The 18,063-nt window shown below is 41.4% G+C and overlaps 1 protein-coding gene across 3 annotated transcripts in view; it reads left to right on the top strand.

The window, feature by feature from the left end:
- The window catches only part of schip1 (schwannomin interacting protein 1), a 217,629-nt gene that overhangs the window by 171,636 nt on the left and 27,930 nt on the right, over positions 1-18,063 (top strand). The window contains exons 1-2 of one of the 3 annotated variants that reach the window (XM_079246892.1): positions 877-1,239; positions 4,025-4,813. In XM_079246892.1, coding sequence (XP_079103018.1) covers positions 1,231-1,239; positions 4,025-4,813 — 798 coding nt within the window. In that variant the 5' untranslated portion in view covers positions 877-1,230. Of the gene's footprint in view, positions 1-876; positions 1,240-2,178; positions 2,255-4,024; positions 4,814-18,063 lie in introns of those variants that run through there. The other 2 variants (XM_079246891.1, XM_079246890.1) reach the window with 2 other exon arrangements.

Raw genomic sequence — 18,063 nt, 5'->3', positions numbered from 1 at the left:
CAGACAGTAACAAATTGTGTTCAATTATGATAGTTTTAAGAAGAGCTCCTCTGCTCAGGCAACGATAGATAGCCACAGCAAGAAAATAAGTTAATGATGTATTAGCTCCTCAAAGTCTGAATCAACACTTTTGTCATTAGTTCTCTATTTATTCTTAGCCATTTCATTCTTATTTCTAAATTGTTTAAAATATTTGTCCACAGTCTGTGTGTACTGAAACTTTGCCTCTCTGTGGATATGCTGAATATTAGTAGGCAGGCTGTAGTAGGACAAAACATGTCACAGTGCGATTTGTGTGTTCTCAGTTCCACAAAAAAGATATATTGTTTCACCCTGCCATCCAAACATAGGCTATGCAGATATACCACTAAGATGGTAATTCAGTAAAAGGGTGAAAAGGAAGCTTGGTGAAATACTATCTCAGTCTTTTTTTTTTTTTTTTTTTTTTTTTTTACGAGAGAAACTATGAATTTGAAACACTTGTGCGTTTAATAGTTCACCTGAAAAGTTTCCGGCTTCGGTAGCCTTGTCTCCCAGTATAGTTTGCAAGGTCAGTGGGTGCAGAAGGTTGGGCTTTACTTGTGTTTTTGTCGTCACCACTCCTCGGAGCGGCAGGCTGCGACAGAAAACCAACTTATATAGAGAGAGCTGCTAAAAAAAAAACTAAAAACACACACACACACACACACACACACACAGGAGCAGTGCCAGCTAAGGAGCACATGCTTAGCTTTAAGTTTTGTTTGTAAAGACAGCCTGCTTGTGTGAAATCCCTAAAACGTGCGCAAGCCCACAGCAGAGAGAGAGGGGAGGGGGGGTCGCACTTTACTCAGAGGCTAGGCTATTTATTTCCCAGCTGACGTGGGAGCGAGAGAGCGAGCGCAGGCTGAAGTGTTTGCTGGGCATCGCTTCGTGTCTGTTTGCCGGGGAGGACAGGACGGAGGCTGCGCTGCATGGACCCGATGGGGTCTTAAGACCTTCACGTTTTAGCCTGCTCCTATAAGGACCCACACGCACTTGCTCTTCCGTGGACAGACGGACTACTACACACACTCAGAGCGATGGCTGGTGTGAATTATCCACCGGCTCTCTGTCATTTCTCCGGCGAAGCTCGCCACACCGCCGCCCGCCTTTAGAAAAACGCTCCCAACAACTCAGCACCGTCACCGTTGTCTAACAGCTGGGATTTACACTTTACCATGTCTTGACGTGGAGGGGAATCTACAAAAGATGATGACAGTGAGTATTTGCTTGTTTAAACGACAGCTATGTAGAATCTGGGGTACTTTTTCCCTCTCCTCTGGGTTTAATTCATGCAGGCGGTGACTTTAATTTTGACCAATAATGGTGTATGGACTGAGGATCAGCTTCCCCACCGCTTTACTGGGGGACATCCGCGGTGTGATGGTGTGATATTGGGCGTTTCTGTCACTGCTGTTGCCGGGGGGGATATCATGTTCCTCCTGGGACTTTTTTGGGGAACATTACATCATTTGAGTAGCCTCTGAATGACTGTGCAATTTGATAAAAACGCAATCAGCCCGTTGAAACCCAAGGGTGGGCCATTTTGTCCCAGATAAATGTTGTTTTAAAATAAACAATATGTCCATTGTTGGATGTAATGAAGCAACTGTGTTGAGAAATGCCACTTGGAGTGGGCTCGATGCACACACAGACTGGGCGTGTGCGGTGATGCCCCTCATCCAGAGGAGGACGGAGCTATGAGCGGAGTTTTTCTTTGAAATATAAATTAAACTACTCCCAACTCTTCTTCTAAACACCCACCAAGCTGGGGGGTGCATATCGGTGCAGCTGTCAATTTGCATGTAATTTGTTGTCGAAATCCAGCCTCCATAGTCTGCCTGCGCGTCGGTTAATCCCACAGCAGATCAGCTTTACAGCTCCAGCCTGGCGTCTTGCGGCGCCTTCTCTCTCTCTCTCTCTATCTATCTATCTATCTATCTCTAGCACACACACACTAAAACACACTCTTTACGTGATTATAATATTGTAGTCATGTGACCATTATGTATTGATGCGATAATAGCAGGAGACCGAGGAGCGTGCGCCAAACAGCGGACCGGCAGAGGAAGGTTCCGGTGGCTGAGATTTGAAACGCGATCCCAGTTCCTGAATCCGGCTCTTTTTTTTTTTACAGCACTTAGATGGTGACAAAGCCAACATGACAGGCTGGTTCTCACACCATGGAGACTAGTGACCGTATACTAGTCCAGGGAGCTTGATGAACACCTCGGTAAGGTTGTTCACCCTCACTAGTTATTTCTCTCGGTGCTGTTAGCCATGCTACGTTTGACCGCTTCCCATAACCCAGTTGGGGGTTATTCTTCGATATCAAGGCCGGATTATCCAAATGGGCATTATGGGCACAGGGCCAGGGTCCACGTCCACTTTTGGACCATGTGGGGCCAATGTAGGGCATATACCATCAGGTTGGACATGAAACAAAATGTACATAAAAGCCAAATAGTTACACCAGTGTCTAGTGCATTGTAATTGGTACCAGTGGCTGAAAAATGTTAGAAATGCCATTTCACAGTGTATCATTAACAATTTTCACAATGTTGAGATGGGGATGGGGGCCCCTGGAATACCATAGGCCCAGGGGCCTGTGCACTTTTAATCCAGCCCTGTTCTATATGATAACATTTTCCAAGTACTATTGGCTGGTGTGTGTCTTGAACTTGGGTTCTACCTGCTTTTCATCTCAGGAAACCTCAGAAAGTGACATCAATATACATATTATTACCCAGATAAACTAAACAGTTTAGCAACACACTCTCTGCTGGTCTCATATATTATGATCTTGAAAGGAAAAAATAAATAGAAAAAAATTAAAATTTTACTCCCCCTTTTGACATCTTAGGGGGTCCATCACGTGCTTCTTTTCTCCAATTGAATATCTTCCTCAAAACAGAACAGCACTTTTTAGAGCCTCCATGATGCTGAGTCACATTGCATTTTTTCTGCACGTGTCTTTGAGGGGCAGCCATTGTCCACACTGGTGCAAATTAGTAGCTTGAACTCCAGTAAGCTTGTCATAATTAGAATAACACAGGATTTTTCTCCCCCTCCCCTTGTGCTCTTTGGAAATATCATAACTCCCCTCGGTCTACAAGCAATCAGCAATCTTCATAATTAATTAATTCATTAATTAATTTCCAGAGTGGCTGGCGATGTGGTCACATAGGAACGTGCTGGTAATTTCTCTTTGCCCTGAGAGAAATTTGGGCTTGCCTTCTTTTCATTAAGTATTAAAAGTGTCCCGACTCTATATTAATGTGCTTCTTGTGGAAGGGGAAAAAAAACGTAATAACTCTACAAGAGAGAGCTCAGGTCAGGTGGAGATTTGTGGAGGGTTGTAAACAACAGGGACATTTTCATTAGCTGTACACTAATCGGTCAGGTGGTGATTGCTGCTCCTGCAGGAGCATCACCGTCGTGGTAAAAGAGCAGCTCTGGATTCACCTGTTCATGTCAACAGTTTTGGTGAGTTGTGTATTAACATGTCTCTGTCGCCTCACTCCCAGCACTCACAATACTCTGTTTTGCTTCTGTGGTGTTGTGCAGATGTAGCAGTGGGTGGTGGGATATTATTCTGACACATCCAGCCACACACACCGCCCTCGCTGTGCGTGTCAAATGTTGCACAAGCAGGGGAATGTAAAAGGAATGAAAGGATTCGTTAGCATAGTCTAGCGAGTGTGGAGAAGTCCGAAGCAGCACGCTTATGGAGAAAACTACAGTAAAAAAAAAAAACGTGACCAAAAAAGATAACATCTGCAAAACTGCAAAAGAAAGGAAGTTCCTGCAGGTCAGGAAGTGCTTTGTGGTTGCCTGTCACAAATCACAATACTGGTGTAACTAATCCAATCCTTCGCACTTCCTTAAATCCTCCTGTTTTTCTCTTTTCCTTTCCTCTCATATCCCGGCTTTTGTCCATCTAGTGTTCTCTTTTCTTTCAGTTCCTTTTTCCAGTCCTTAACATCATTCTCTCTCTTTCCAGGACTATCGGGAGGATGGCATGGACCTGGGGAGCGATGCATCCAGTCGCTCCAGCTCAGAGTCCAACTCCAACAAGGTCACACCTTGCTCTCCTTCTCTTGACCTGGCCACGTTAGAGGACTACAAATCTTCCCCCTCTCCGGATCTGGCCACTTTAGAGGACTACGAGGAGGATGAAGATTACCAAGAGTATAAAAAGAAGGTGATAGAGGAGTGGGAGAGTGAGTATGGAGAGGACTATTTGTCTCCACAGCCCTCTGGTCAAGGAGAAAGCGGGGAGAGCGTTGTGAGTGTTGAAAGCCTTGGCGAAGACAGGAAGACAGTGAACAGCCGCAGCCTCGCCGAAGAATTCCAGGATGTGAAGACTGTCCCACCCCTGCCGGCCCCTGGAGGACGCACTGCCACTGCAGTCGCAGCTGTCCCAGAGGAACTGAAACAGAACGGTAATCTGATTTTGCCTAGGAGCAACCAGCTCGACTCCCCCAGCACACCACAGAGGGGTACAGGGACTCCCAAACCCAGCCACCGCAGCTCCAGTCAAGGCAGGGCGAGGCGCAGCAGTGGAGGGGGTGGTGGAGGCAGTGGCGGAGGAGGAGGAGGAGGAGGAGGAGGAAGTGGAGGACTGGTGCGAGGGTACAGAGAAGAGGAGGGTGTCGAGGAAGAGCCTCTGCCCACCATGGACTGGGCAGCCCTGGAGAGACACCTGGCTGGTCTGCAGTGCAGAGAACAGGCGAACCAAAACCTCAACCACAACCAGAACCACTGTATGGGCAAGACCAACTACACCTCAGTAAGTGTGCTTGTTGTTTCCGGAGATTTCTGTGGGGTTTCGAAGATTTTGAGCGCTTCTGTTCATGCGTGTCAAAGGTCATTTCCCTCATAAAGCACTGATGGGCAGCTTTTAATCCCCTCAGTTATCCATGACAGTCAGACGCTGGAAAAACGAGGTTAGGTTAGCTGGAGTAAAGAAGACGGATTAGTTGGCTAATGTAGCGCTAAGCTATGCGGCCCATCTATTTACTTGACTCTCATGGAAGTACACAGCTGGAGGCAAATGGAGGCTGTAGGGGAGCACCAAGGACACAGTTGAACACATCACACAGTTAATTCCAGTAGATGCCATCAGGAAGGAGAGTAAATCACAAAGGTTCTTTGGATTTTTAAGCTGAATAAAATTGAAACACTGATATGCAGCAGCACATTATTATTACTGAGCGTCGTCTCAGCACCTAAATGAATATTTGATAGCTGCTAATATTATTATTCTGAAGGACAATTGCTGTGTAAGCTCATTCCCAGAGCTCTGTATGTTCTTATCGTGGTTGTGTGATGTTTCCACCAGAAGAGGTCAGTATTGCATAGACTTTGTGTAGGGAACAGTTGCAGGCCTCTCATGCCTTACCAGCAGCTCCAGCAGGAAGAGCTGCCCATTTTTTTTATTTATTTTTTTTTACATGGCAGCTTAAATCATAGTCTGAGTCACTGCTATGGGTTCGCGTTGGTCTGTGGTTCCAAAAGGGTGTAGCTTTAAATTATTTAGGGAGGAGCTGGGGAAAATTGCTCATAGCAGCTGGAGTTTGCCTGAGTAGAAGTAACTCAGGGCAAATGTGTGCTGGAAAAGAAAAGCAAGGATTGGTGTTTTTCATTGATATGCGAGCACTGAGACCTTTTCCTCAGTGCACATGCACAATAGCTGTGGTCGATGCTATTGTGAATGTGTGTGTGTGCGCTGTTTGTCTGTCCTGGAGGCACCCCCCGCCCTCCGTCTCCCTGAGGCATGTCAGGAATGTGCTAGGAGAAGTGGGGGATGAGAGGAAGGAAGGAGGGAGGAAAGGACAGGAAGAGGAGCATGCAGTTCACGGCCACATGGCTCATGTGTTTGTGTCAGTGTTCATTACCTGCTGTCTGTTTCAAGCAAAAAAGTCACCTCCCGCTGCGCTTGAGACTGGGGAAAGCCTGCCTGCCTGACCCCACTTTTGTCCCTTAGGCATTTGGCGGTGACATAGTTAATCCGAGCGGATGGAAATTTCTTGAACAAGACCCACATGCAGCTTGTATCTTCTATATTACAACATGCGAACATACAAATTCACTCATATGCCTCTCAATATTGACATAATCCTGTTGTCTGCCAGTACTCTACATGGCAATCTTTTCACATACAGATATGGTGGTTTTGAGCCACTACTTCCAGCTATGTCTTCAGAAAAAACCCAGTTTCAGAAAAACCTTTAGATGGTTTCGATAAGAAATTGGAATTAGTTGTGTAATCCCACCTCAGCAGGGATCAGATAAACCAGAAAGGACACAACACATAAGATTAGATCCTGGACAGTTCCAGTTTCTGAGCTTCCACATCCTGGAAAAGAGGACAGTAGTCGTGTTTACCCTCTGACCTGCTAATGAGAGCAGAAAAACAGTTAAGAAGCAATTTAGGAGATATTCCCACAAGAAATCGCCAGGTATTTTTTCCATGTTGGCTGTTATCTGCTTGGCTTATTCTCAATTTGCCGGACCTAGCGGACACTCAGGAGGCAACAGAGTCTGATGCTTTTAAAACCTATGTTAAAGATTTAAACGTCCTCATTCAGGCGGGAGCCTCATCGAGACAGTGAGTGTACTGCCTTTCAGACGGGTGTGCCTGTCTGGGATGTCGCTGGAGTCCATTGGGAGAGAGATAACATGCTTCGGCTGAACTTGAAAAGTATCTGCACTTAAGGAAGGCAGAACTTTAGCTCACTGCTAATAATCAGCGGGAATCAGAAAAATCAATGGTTCATGAAACAGTCGTCTTTCAACTTATTCATCATCCTGATAGAATATCTTTGTGGGTTAAAATGTTTTCAGGTCTTTACAAAGCAAAGACTTAAATTTTTGCAGTGTACTTTGTGCCACTCACAGGCTCAATTATCCTGCAAGATGTTTCCCTTCCCCCTCTGTTCTGTGTAAAGGAGCCTGTCATATATTTGCAGGTGTGTTTTGTTAGGGTGGGGTTCCTTGCAGCTGTGAATTCAGTGTCTGCCTGCAGGCAGTGCATGTGGAGGCATGGTGACCTGTTCATAATTAGTTTCAAATGAACTCCGGAGGCACGTGGCAGAAAAGGGTCCACTGAGACGTCGAGTACACTAGAGGTAACCCAATCTACAACCCTCCATTTGGTTCCACTCTTCTGAGACGTGAACCATAACATTATTCTTCCTATCCAGTCTTCAAGTTAAAAAAAAAAAAACTGATATGAGGTTAGGAGATGTATGTATGGCTTTCAGTACTCAAAAATGTACTTACGGTGTATTGAATCTATGCCTGCAGGGTGCTGCTTTTTCAGTCTCACAGCTCACACACCCAGTCTTACACGCATTATTTTTTTTAAAAAACACACCCCATGGGCAAAGTGTGGTTGAAAGATAGTGTCTCTGCTGAGACCTGCTGTACCATTCTCACTTAAAAAGTGCAGAGCAGAGCTCTTTTTCTGACTTTTACTAAACCAGCCCCAGCGTTTGCTTAACACATCTATGCATAGTCTCTCATACAGCTGCAAGCAAATTTGTCAAAAGCTGTCAGTCAGGATAGATCTGCAATATGTGTCGCTTCAGCTGTAACATCGCATTAATGCAAGGATCACATCGCAGGATGTGTAATGTCAACTAAGGACAATTAACTTGAACTATTTATTTATTTAGTTATTTATTTGTTGGGTGCTTGTTTTATTTAGTCATTTATTATAGTTATCACATAAAAAAAAATCTTAAATAGCTCATTATTTGATATTATGAATTGCAAAGTGTTTGCCCTGTAAAAGTCATTGAATTTTTCTGAGAGTCATATTTGTCCTTTTCCAGCTATAAGTAAAAGTAGTACTACTTTCAGTTGTAAGTAGGAAAGTCTTGCTTAAGTGCCCTATATTAAAAAAAAAAAAAAAAAGAGAGAGAGAAACAAAATTATACAAGTGTGGAGTGCTCTGCCCCAGAGAAGCATTCAAGGGTTGTGGAAAATAAAAGAAAAAAAAAAAATGAAAAAAAACCGAAAAAACTGAGGTTAAATAAGAGCAAAAGCAAACAGAGGTTTCTCTATTCCACCCTTCGCTGACAACCTAACTACTACTTTCATCCAGACCTTAGACTGTGCCACGTAAAGAGAAATTGCAGGGTTTAAAAAGGCTTGCGCTGATGGAGGTAGACAAAGCAGGAAGGCTTTAAAACAGCAGCTGTGGAAGAGAGGTGAGAGCGCGAGCGAGGGGTCGGAACTGTGGTTTGAATAAAGATGCTGGCAACCCAGCGGGGAAAAAACAGTCGGCGTATATGTAAGTGAGGAGAGAACGGAAACTTCAGAGACGGGGGGGCGGGGCTTCAGCCAGGTGTGGGGAGCTCCTGCTGAGGCTCTGGTGTCTGAAACAGCCCTCTACACAAAACTACTGCTCCCTGTGTGTGTGTATCAGTGTGTATCTCCATGTATGTGTTGGGACCAGCTGCAACACGCCCGGCCCTCTGCACGCCGAAGCTCCCTCACACACACACACTTTTTTTTACACCAACTCCCTGCACTGTTTCTGCTCACAGTCTTCTGTTGGTCCACACACTCAAAATCACCTCAGCAAAACAAATGAAAGGATATCTTTTTCTTCTCCTGACAGTCTGTCAGTATTGGTAGATTTTTATTTGATTTTTCTTTTTCATCTCTTTATGTTTTGTGTTTTTTTTATTTGTGGAATACGTTTCAGCTCAACTTAACCTTGGATTCCTCACAGCAAGCTGGGCATTTAACTCAGGTAAAGGAGAAGATGATGCATTTCTAAACATGGGCTTTGGGTCCAGCTTCGCTGACCTTTTCAACATATCATACAGCGAAGATTAAACTCTAGAAAATATACGCTCAAAGTGAGAATGTTTGGCAAAAGGCTTGATATGTAATTATAGCTCAGGGCACTACATTCTTCTGCTGTGACATATTGTCCTTTGAACTTTGTAAGTGAAAACATAGATAAGCTTGAAGAAAAAGTAAAGCCAGCTGTCCTCCTGTCTATGCATCTCCATTTGTTCAGAGACATCTGTCTGAGCCCATGAGCAGGTTCAAGCTGGTAGATTTTGAAACATATGTGGATTGTTACTTGGATGCTGTCTTTTTTTTTCCTGGTTTAAAAAAAAAAAAGCATACTATCAAATATGTCATGCACGTGTATGTGTCTGGTTTTCTAAAAGCCGGTCTTTGTGCTGTACAGCTGTTTTAAATGCTCCCCTTTTACCTTGAGGGGCAGAGTGTCTGCACCAACCTGAGCTCAAAGAAGTAGCCACAGGAAAGGTCAACTGATTAAAAGCTTTTTGTTGCCTCTCTAACTTTTGACTGCTGTTAAAAAAAAAAACTTCTGATACATGAAGAGAATAATAACTCAGATAAGACATGCTGGTAATATTAAACTCTTCTTTGCACCTGCTGGTGTCAGGATTCTTCTCGTGGATGAAGGAAAAAGAGGCAGAAGCAAAACATGAGGCTACAAAAAGCTCCTTAAATGGGTAAAATAATTTACAAGACTGAACAGTGAGTCAGTGAGCTTCCTGACCCTTTGCAATTCATATGCCAAATGTTGTCAGATTAGCTGTTGGGGGGTGTTTGGTACTGAGGGTCTAAGTGCCTTCCAGTCCTGGGAATGGGAATGTTTGAAGCCAGTTTGGCAAGTTTATGTGGTCAAGCTTCGCATGTTTTGTCTTCAGTGTATGCACCTGCACCTCCTCATGTGTTTTCATTCTGAACGCCATTCTGTTGAATATGTTGTGTCTGGGATAAGCTCAAGGTGTTTTTTGACTGGTTTGGCACACCAGCCATGGCTGTTCAGTTGCCGGTCAGTGGTGCTGTGATGTAGATAGGAATAAAAACAGTCACTTTACTGACTGTTTTGATGCCTCAGAATGAGCATTTTGGTCATTCCATGTATGTTTTCAAACCCAAAGTTACTAGAGAGGGGAATCTTAAAGGTGGAGTATGTAAGATTTTCAATATTTTCAAAATAAATTAAGTAAAAAAATAACTACAATCATAATTAGATAGTTTTTTCGTAAATATGTAGGTTCCAGTCTGTCCATATTTAATTAATGAAAAAGACCTTCTTAAATGTTTGCCTACCAGTAAAAAAAATAGCTTTTTGTCTTTTGTCATTAATTAAACTTGTGATTTAATAACTCATCAAATATGGACAGACTGGAACCTACATGTTAAAAAAAAACTATCTAATTATGATTGTAGTTATTTTATTAGTTAATTTCTTTAGAAAATATTGAAAATCTTACATACTCCACCTTTAAGGATATCAGAATTCAATTCAATAATGATTTTTTTTCTTTTTTTTTTTACACAAGACTTCTTTTTATTTCACATCGTATGGCTGCTGGATACATTTAGCCAAAATGAATGTACTTCAAATATCTTGTAACAACATAAATGGAAGCGATATGGCCAGTTAATACAAATATTACATTTGCCAACATATTTGCTGGAACCAAAGAAGAACACAAAATTTTTTTTATTTTTTTTTAAATCTATCTGGCAAAGCATATTTAGAAACAGAATATTCTGAATTACTGCCAAAATACTTATTTCTAACCAGCATTTTCTTGTAATATGATATAATCCTGTAATTTAATCCTGTAATTTAATCACCCGTAATTTAATCACCCGTTCAAAGTTCTTGTTTGGAGTTTATTAGAAACTGTCCACTGATCATCTGTTTTATTTAGTGCACAGTTATGGTACCATGATATTCTGTGGCAGTGTTGTTGTATCCTATGCTCCTTAAATGATTCCATAACTTCACTTTTGGTCTGGTTGCAGGGTATGGGGTGGCTGTGTCAACAAGAAATTTTTGAGATATGACGTTTATATTTGGCCTCCATCATAATGAGCCCTCTAAAGATTTGATATAGATGCACATCATCAGTAATAAAAGTTGCAATAGTTTGTGATTTGGTTTCTCCTTTTATTAAACTAAAGCTTGACATGTTTAATGTCAAATGTTTATCACCAAATGGAAACACGTGGTTTCTTATGTTACCAGAATTATTTTAGCTCAATGCCATAGAAGCCAAATGGCTTCCATATGTGAGTATTAAATGCAGATGGTCCTGGTCTGATTTCACACTTGACCATCTTGTGCACGCTATACGCTGCCTAAATATGTTAATGTTTGTTTTCCAAGTTTCTACATTTCCATTCTGGTCACGTTGCATTGTCAGCGAGCATGTAGATTTTTGGCATCTGTCAAATAACTAAAAAATCTTCCATGAAACTGAGATTCACCTGAACTTTATTGAAGGTGGGAGCCAATTTTGACTGGGAGCTATGGGAACATTGCATGCTTTATTGGTAGTGTCTTGTTAAAGACAACCCACGTGGATATTCTGAGTTATTCTCTTTTTCACTTATTTGGTTTATCAGGGCCAGATGCTGTTCAGGTCAGTTTGTAGAAGACCATGAAGCAGCCTGTCCCATTAAACCTGTAGGCTGGAAGTTGCCAGCGATGGATACCCAGTGAGTTGCAAATTATTTCAGTGGGTAAGTGGCCTGTTGGAAATTAGCTCGGGCTCCCACATACCCAGTGAGTAGAGATGTGAGTCTAGTGACAACTCACGATTCAAATTTTTGGATTCCAATTTTTGGGGTGACGATTCGATTCAGAATCAATTCTTGATTCAAATAGATTTTCAATTCATAATCATTACTTTTAACTGACAAAATGGGCTAATTTCCAAAGTAATTTAATTCTTCTATAAGCTTTAAAGCTGATTTTTGCACAGACTAAAAACAAAAAAAAATGTACAAAACTTTTTTTTTGATTGTCATTTTAATTCATTTCAATTGGGGCAAGAAAACAACACAATAGCCAAACCATCATTCTGCTGCCATAATACCCAAGAAGACAAGTAAAAGGATCAATAAAAACATTAAAAATGACAAAAATTTTAAAAAGGATCATTTTTATTTATTTGAAAAAAATAGGGTTTTTTTTCCAAATATCGGTTTTAACATTGTGAAGCAAAAATCACTTCTTTTTTTTTTTTTTTATATTTTATTCCAATTCAATTCTCAAACTATGTGAGCAGGTATTAGCCAGGGCTCACACATGCCTGAGTAAAGTCTGACCATTTGGTAATCAAATTGTCCTGTTCACGTATGTAAAAAAAAAAAAAAAAAAAAAACTAAATTGATCTTAAAGTCAACACACTGTAACTTGTAGAAAGAAGCACAAGAAATACATGTTATTAAGCTCACTGTCATTGGCAGCCTCCATGGGAGTGGTAACATATAGATTGCTCTTATCAGATTTCAAAGTGCAGTTTAATCATCTGCCTGGCATCGTTTCCCCCGTCTGAATCAGTAAACAAACGCAAAGAGGCAGCCTATTTGTGCTGAGTAATAGTGAAGCTTAACGCTTAAGGTGAAGTCAGCATCACTTTGTTTGATCCCTGTAGAAGTCACCAAGGTAAGCAGCAGAGCACAACTGAGGTTGTGCTGTGATTGGAGACAAGTCATAGCCTAAAGCTACACATTCCACCTCTAGTTAGTTATCCCGAAAGCGTCACAAAAACTAACACAAGCACACCCCTTTTTCCGATTTACTCACCAGTGATTCAGCATTTAGTCAGGGAAAGGTTCAAGAATCTGTCATATCCTTTCTAATGTGGAAGTTTCCTTATAGGATCAAAGTCATTTTGCGACAGTGTTGCACATCTGCAGATTCTTTTCCCTTTTTTTCCTCCTTCATTCTATCACTTTCATTCACTTCTTGTCCTTTACTACCATTCCCACCCCTGTTCTCAGTTAATTGTTTTCTTCCTCTCGCTGTCAGAAGGCATTATACCCTAATGTTCTCACACAGCCAAAATACAGCAGGAGACCATTTTCTGCACTCCGCCTGGCTCCCCTTTTTTCCACCCTATGAAAACTATCAAAGAGGAGGCGCAGGCTGTGAGTGGCAGAGCGTGCTGTGGAGGAAATGGGGATTTATGTAGCAGGTAGCAGACGGCCTCCAACGTTATAGCTTTGTGTCAGTTGGCATATTGCACAGTCAGGCATACACACAAACACACACACTTGCGCACAGACTGTAAGAGTGAGACGGGGTGAGATGTTTTATTATAAGTGAGTTTATTTGAACAAAGCTGTAAAAACGAGTGAGAGAAGGGAAGTGAGAAAATGAAGGAGATGGCTAAGGTTTTCCAAACAGTGAAGGATTTGAAACTCCATCACGTGCCTCATGTTTTGCCAGAGGTATAAAGGCTTGAGTCACACGCATACAAACACAGTGGCTTGTGTTTGTGTGCTTACACGGGTGCTTATTTGGGTGGAGCTGAAACATGAAACACCGGCCTGCTCTGCGCCTAATTATAGTGTGTGTAATTGGTTGTGTGTGCATGTGAGAGGCACAGAAGTGGGTTTTAGTCTCGGTCTGTTTATATCTGGCTAAAAATACAAAGCATGTTTAATCTCAAGAGGGAGAGACTTTAAAGGGTAAAAAGGGGTATTTTTTGTCTTCATGTCTGTCTCTGTGTTATCTAAGCTGTGAGTCTGTTCATATGACTAACAGTGTGTGTGTGTTTGTGTATGACTCCGTGAGATGCTGTGCCAAATCATGCAGAGAGCTTCATCTGTTGCTGGAGAGAAAAAGGAGCACTTTCACCTTCTTGCATACCCACAATACAAGAATAATCAGAGTATTTTAATAGAACAGGGCTGCACCTCATCGTACATTCATGCTAAATCTGATGGTTTTCCCTAACAAGTGCATTTCTGTAGTTTCTAGTTTGTGTTTTTTTTGTAGTATTTACCAGTGAGAAATACTTCTTTTTAATTTTCCATTGCGTTTTTATCTCTGACATAAGACATAAATCATGATTAAAAAAGGATTATTTGTACTATTTTCTTTTTCTTGTACTTTTCATTGATATTCTGTCAGCACCGGCACTCCTCTTCTCGCAGTCATAAAATAGCCATTTAATTCAATAATAACCATCTGCAAAATGTGCTGGCATGACAGCCAGACTGAACTGTAATATGAACAGAACCACATGCATGTCTCCATAGTTCCAAATGGCCTCCACTCAACTCTGAAACCGCAAATTAACCTTAAGTGTGCTAGCTATTTTCTTGATTGATGGAGTGTCTTTAGCTTGGTAGGAAAACCAGTTGACTGTCAGACAGACGATCCATGATCCCTTGCTTCTCTGCACATGTCAAAGTATGTTTGAGTGAAACACTGAACCCCCAGTTTCCTTCAATACATTCTTTCTATAGCTTGTAAAACTGTATAGATGAAGAAGTGCTTTGCGTGTGTGTGATTGGCTGAATATAGTTTGTAACAAAAGGTCAAAAGGGTGCATTTACATCAGGATAGTCTACTAGACTCGGTCCGATTGGGGACTCAGCTCAGTTATAGGGGGGTGTATCCATGCGGACTGAGATCACGTTCACTTTGCACTTTAGTCAAACGAGTCAAACTGTTAGAATAAAATATCCCCATTTCCACTGGGTGGCGCTGCACTAGTATTTAGCAAGAGAGAGAACAAGACCCACATGAAGATGAAAACTCAGTTTTCTCTGCTTTGGAGCTGAACATGGAGCACACAACTGTAGCTATTTATGGTTTTTTATTTTGTCTTATACAAGTATACGGCAGAAATACGTTGCAACAACAGATGAGACAGTGGACGCTAACTTCGATTGCTATGTATTTACCCACAATGCAATACTACACCAAATGCAGGAAGTGACTTTTTATTTGTAATCCGCTTCCTATATTTGGTCCCCTTGAAACCGAAACCTGGATTTGTAGGCGGACCGAGTCCGCTTCGTTGATCCAACTCAGAATTCGTTTGGCGCATTTACGTTTCCCCTAACGAGGCGGACTTTCCGAGCAAACAGAGTAGGATTTTATTAAAAAAGGCCGACGTGAATGTGCCCTAAGTGATCAACAAGACTAGAAAGGCATTTTACAAGAGTAGTCTATTTACAGTTTGGTCACTTAGTTTGGTCACACCTTTTATCATGTAAAAAGAACAGCTGTAAACCCTCACAGTTGAATGTGAAACAAGATGAAGATGGCTACCATGACATCAAACACTGGTGTAAGAATTGCCTTTTTGTCTCTTCATTTAGTCTGTTTGATTCTTTAAAAGCTTTTTTTATTTGAGTGAGGACCATTAAAGTCATGCTGGTTGCTTTGCTAACTCCTAAGTAGCTCTATCCTCGTTTTGTCTGTGTCACTGGCAAGAACAACTGCATTGGAAGGGTAAAAGAGAGCTCCATAGCTGTGACAGTCACGTTGTAAATAGAACAAAGTAGATGTAGGAGCCATATTATAAGTCATGAATGTCTGCGAATATGCTGATGTGTTCAGGCTTGATTGGCACTTGGGTGGAGGGTGTGTCACTTTGGGTGTGAACGCACACATTACAAATAGTTGCACTCACCTGAGCGCATTGTTTGGCTGTAAGGATGCAGAAGTGGGGTGAGCTTGGGAGTAAACTTTTTGTTGACCACAATTAGATGTTTTTGCAATGCGTATTGTTTGTTCATTGTAATTTATTTAAAGTAACTATAAAAATAAACAAACACAATAAGGAGAACATACATCTTAGTGCGCGTCATCAATATCTCCCGTGTTTAGCCTGCAGCGGCTGAAGTAGATAATGGCGTTGGACAGTTAGCCGCAACAGTAGACTTGACCTAAAAATCACAATAAAATCCCACCTGCCCCCCTTCCTCTTTATGCAAACTTGGCTGGCTTGTAAAACAGTGACATCTTCTCCAATATGGAGTTGTTTCTATGAGGTTTACTTCCCTAAGAGTGTTTGTAGAGGCAAAACCATATAAGATATAATTGCAAGTCACATGTAAGAGTATGAACAAACAGCACACTATATGACCATTTAGTTTTAAACACCTGTTGAGTTTGGACTGTAACTTTAGAGTGAAAAAAACACCTTACAGACTTAAACCATTAAAAGTAATGCATAATTTTTTTTTTCATTTCTTATTAACTAGCTATAAGTCAGCTCAGCCAATTATTTGACTAATAGGAAAATTAACTTTTACAGTTAAGTCTTTTTCTGTTTTCATGCTGTCATTTTGTTGTTTTATTTTATTTTCATATTGCCAAAACAAAAATAAAGCATCATTATAGGAATCTTTTCCTACCTCAGATCTTATTCCTTGTGGCTCAGAATTCATGTTTCATGTTGCCTAATCGTAACTGGTGGTCAGCCATTTACTCAGTTGCTACAAACGCAAAATGTGCTGTGATGTCGTTAAAATGTAAAACTAATATTAGTACAGACTGAGTGTGCTGTGATCCCAAGTCTTTCCACCACCAACTGTAGACACGCAGTCCTCATTAGAACAGCCTCTGGTCGCTGATCATACGAACAAGCACACAAACACCCACCCAAGCCCTGCTTGGCCTTCCACATCAGTTCCTCCCTGTCAGAGTGTGCTCATTACTGCCAGAATCTGGCCCTCACACTGAGCCAACCTGCTTTGCTATGCAGTGTTTTTACACTAGCACAAAATGTCAGCTCACTAAAAGCATCTGTGCTCTCTTCTTCCCGCTGAGCTTGAGATGAGGACAAGGAAGGAGGAGGAAGATGAAAAAAAAAAGAAAAGTGGTGAAAAGGAGGGGTGGGGGCAGTGGCTAAATGGCAAGGCAACTGCAAAAAGAGTGAGTTCACGGAGTGGGAAGAGGTGTCACAGCATGACTGCCATTCATGTATTTTCTATGAACTGTAAAATGTGTTACAAGGCATTGTTTACCACCGCAGCATTATTTCCAGCTCTCTCTGCAGTCTACTAGTTACAGTTAAATAATCCACCGAGTATTTCACTTATTACACTTTAATTATTTCAGTTTGAGCTTATAAATAGGTTAAAGTTTTCACGGAAACATAAATAAATAAATGAATTACACATAATTAACACATGAATATTTTATTTTAGCAGAAATCATTTAAATACTATATGAACTCATAGTAGTTTGTTGCCTTTTACCATCTAGAAATCTCGATGACAACAGTGTGTGGGAGACTTGATTACTGTCTGCCTGCTCATCTGTCCTTAATAATCTTCGTTCTGTGTTGTCTTTGTGCCAATTTAGGCCACTTACATAATTGCTGTGTTTGGAAGTTTTTACAATTTTCAGATTTTACCTTTTTCCCCTGTTAAAATCAGCTGTTCGCAGTATTTGAAAATCAGGAGCGCATAACTGCACAGTCCTCAATAAGTCAGATACTATTTACTCCTCTGCTGTGAATAAAGAGATGCAGCCTCAGTCTCAACCTGTGCTTTGACTCAGATTGTCACCTTGACAACCATGTGAAGGTCAGCAGGGGGGTATCTTTGGACTGACTGCTGCTATGGTGACAGAGGAAAGAAGGGAAGTTACTGTGTGTTCATTAATCCAGGCTGCGTTAATCGCAAAGTACATCAAAGTTTGCTTTTGTTTTGGATTGTTTATTTGTTTTGTTATCTCTTGTGCATTACAAAGTAAACTCATAGCTATGTTTTTGTATTCAAAATAAAGAGTGGAGAGCCTTACCTGCAGATGAAGATTGAAATACTTAAAGTGGAACTATTATGTACATTTTAGGCTAATTTAATTTTATTTCTGAGACCAGAAGGGCTGGGATTGATCGAGTTATTGCCACAAATCGCTTTATTTACTTCAGACCGACCCTCTCCGTAGGCTGTCAGATCAGCCTGTGGGCAAAACGAGTGGATTGAGATTCTTCCGCATTAAGCCCCGCCTCCCGCCACCGCGCTACATCGGGAGCGCGCACCGCAACTGCTTTCGCCGTCATTGTAACATCTCATAAACAGAAGGATTAGGCTAATATGAACTTAATAAAAAAACAAAATACAATGTCAACACATAGCATACAGCCCTATATGTTGGAACCTGAATCAGACCCTGAAAACGAAGTGGAAAACAGCAACCCACAGCAACAAGCAGCAGGATGTCTCTCTTTGGTAAACTCACCAGCCATCGTTGGAAATAACTTTATC

The sequence above is a fragment of the Telmatherina bonti genome (assembly GCF_933228915.1).
Source record: "Telmatherina bonti genome assembly, chromosome: 9".
NCBI classification, from domain to species: domain Eukaryota; kingdom Metazoa; phylum Chordata; class Actinopteri; order Atheriniformes; family Telmatherinidae; genus Telmatherina; species Telmatherina bonti.
The sequence above is the reverse complement of the archived record's forward strand: the minus strand, read 5'-3'. Positions and strand labels throughout refer to the sequence as shown.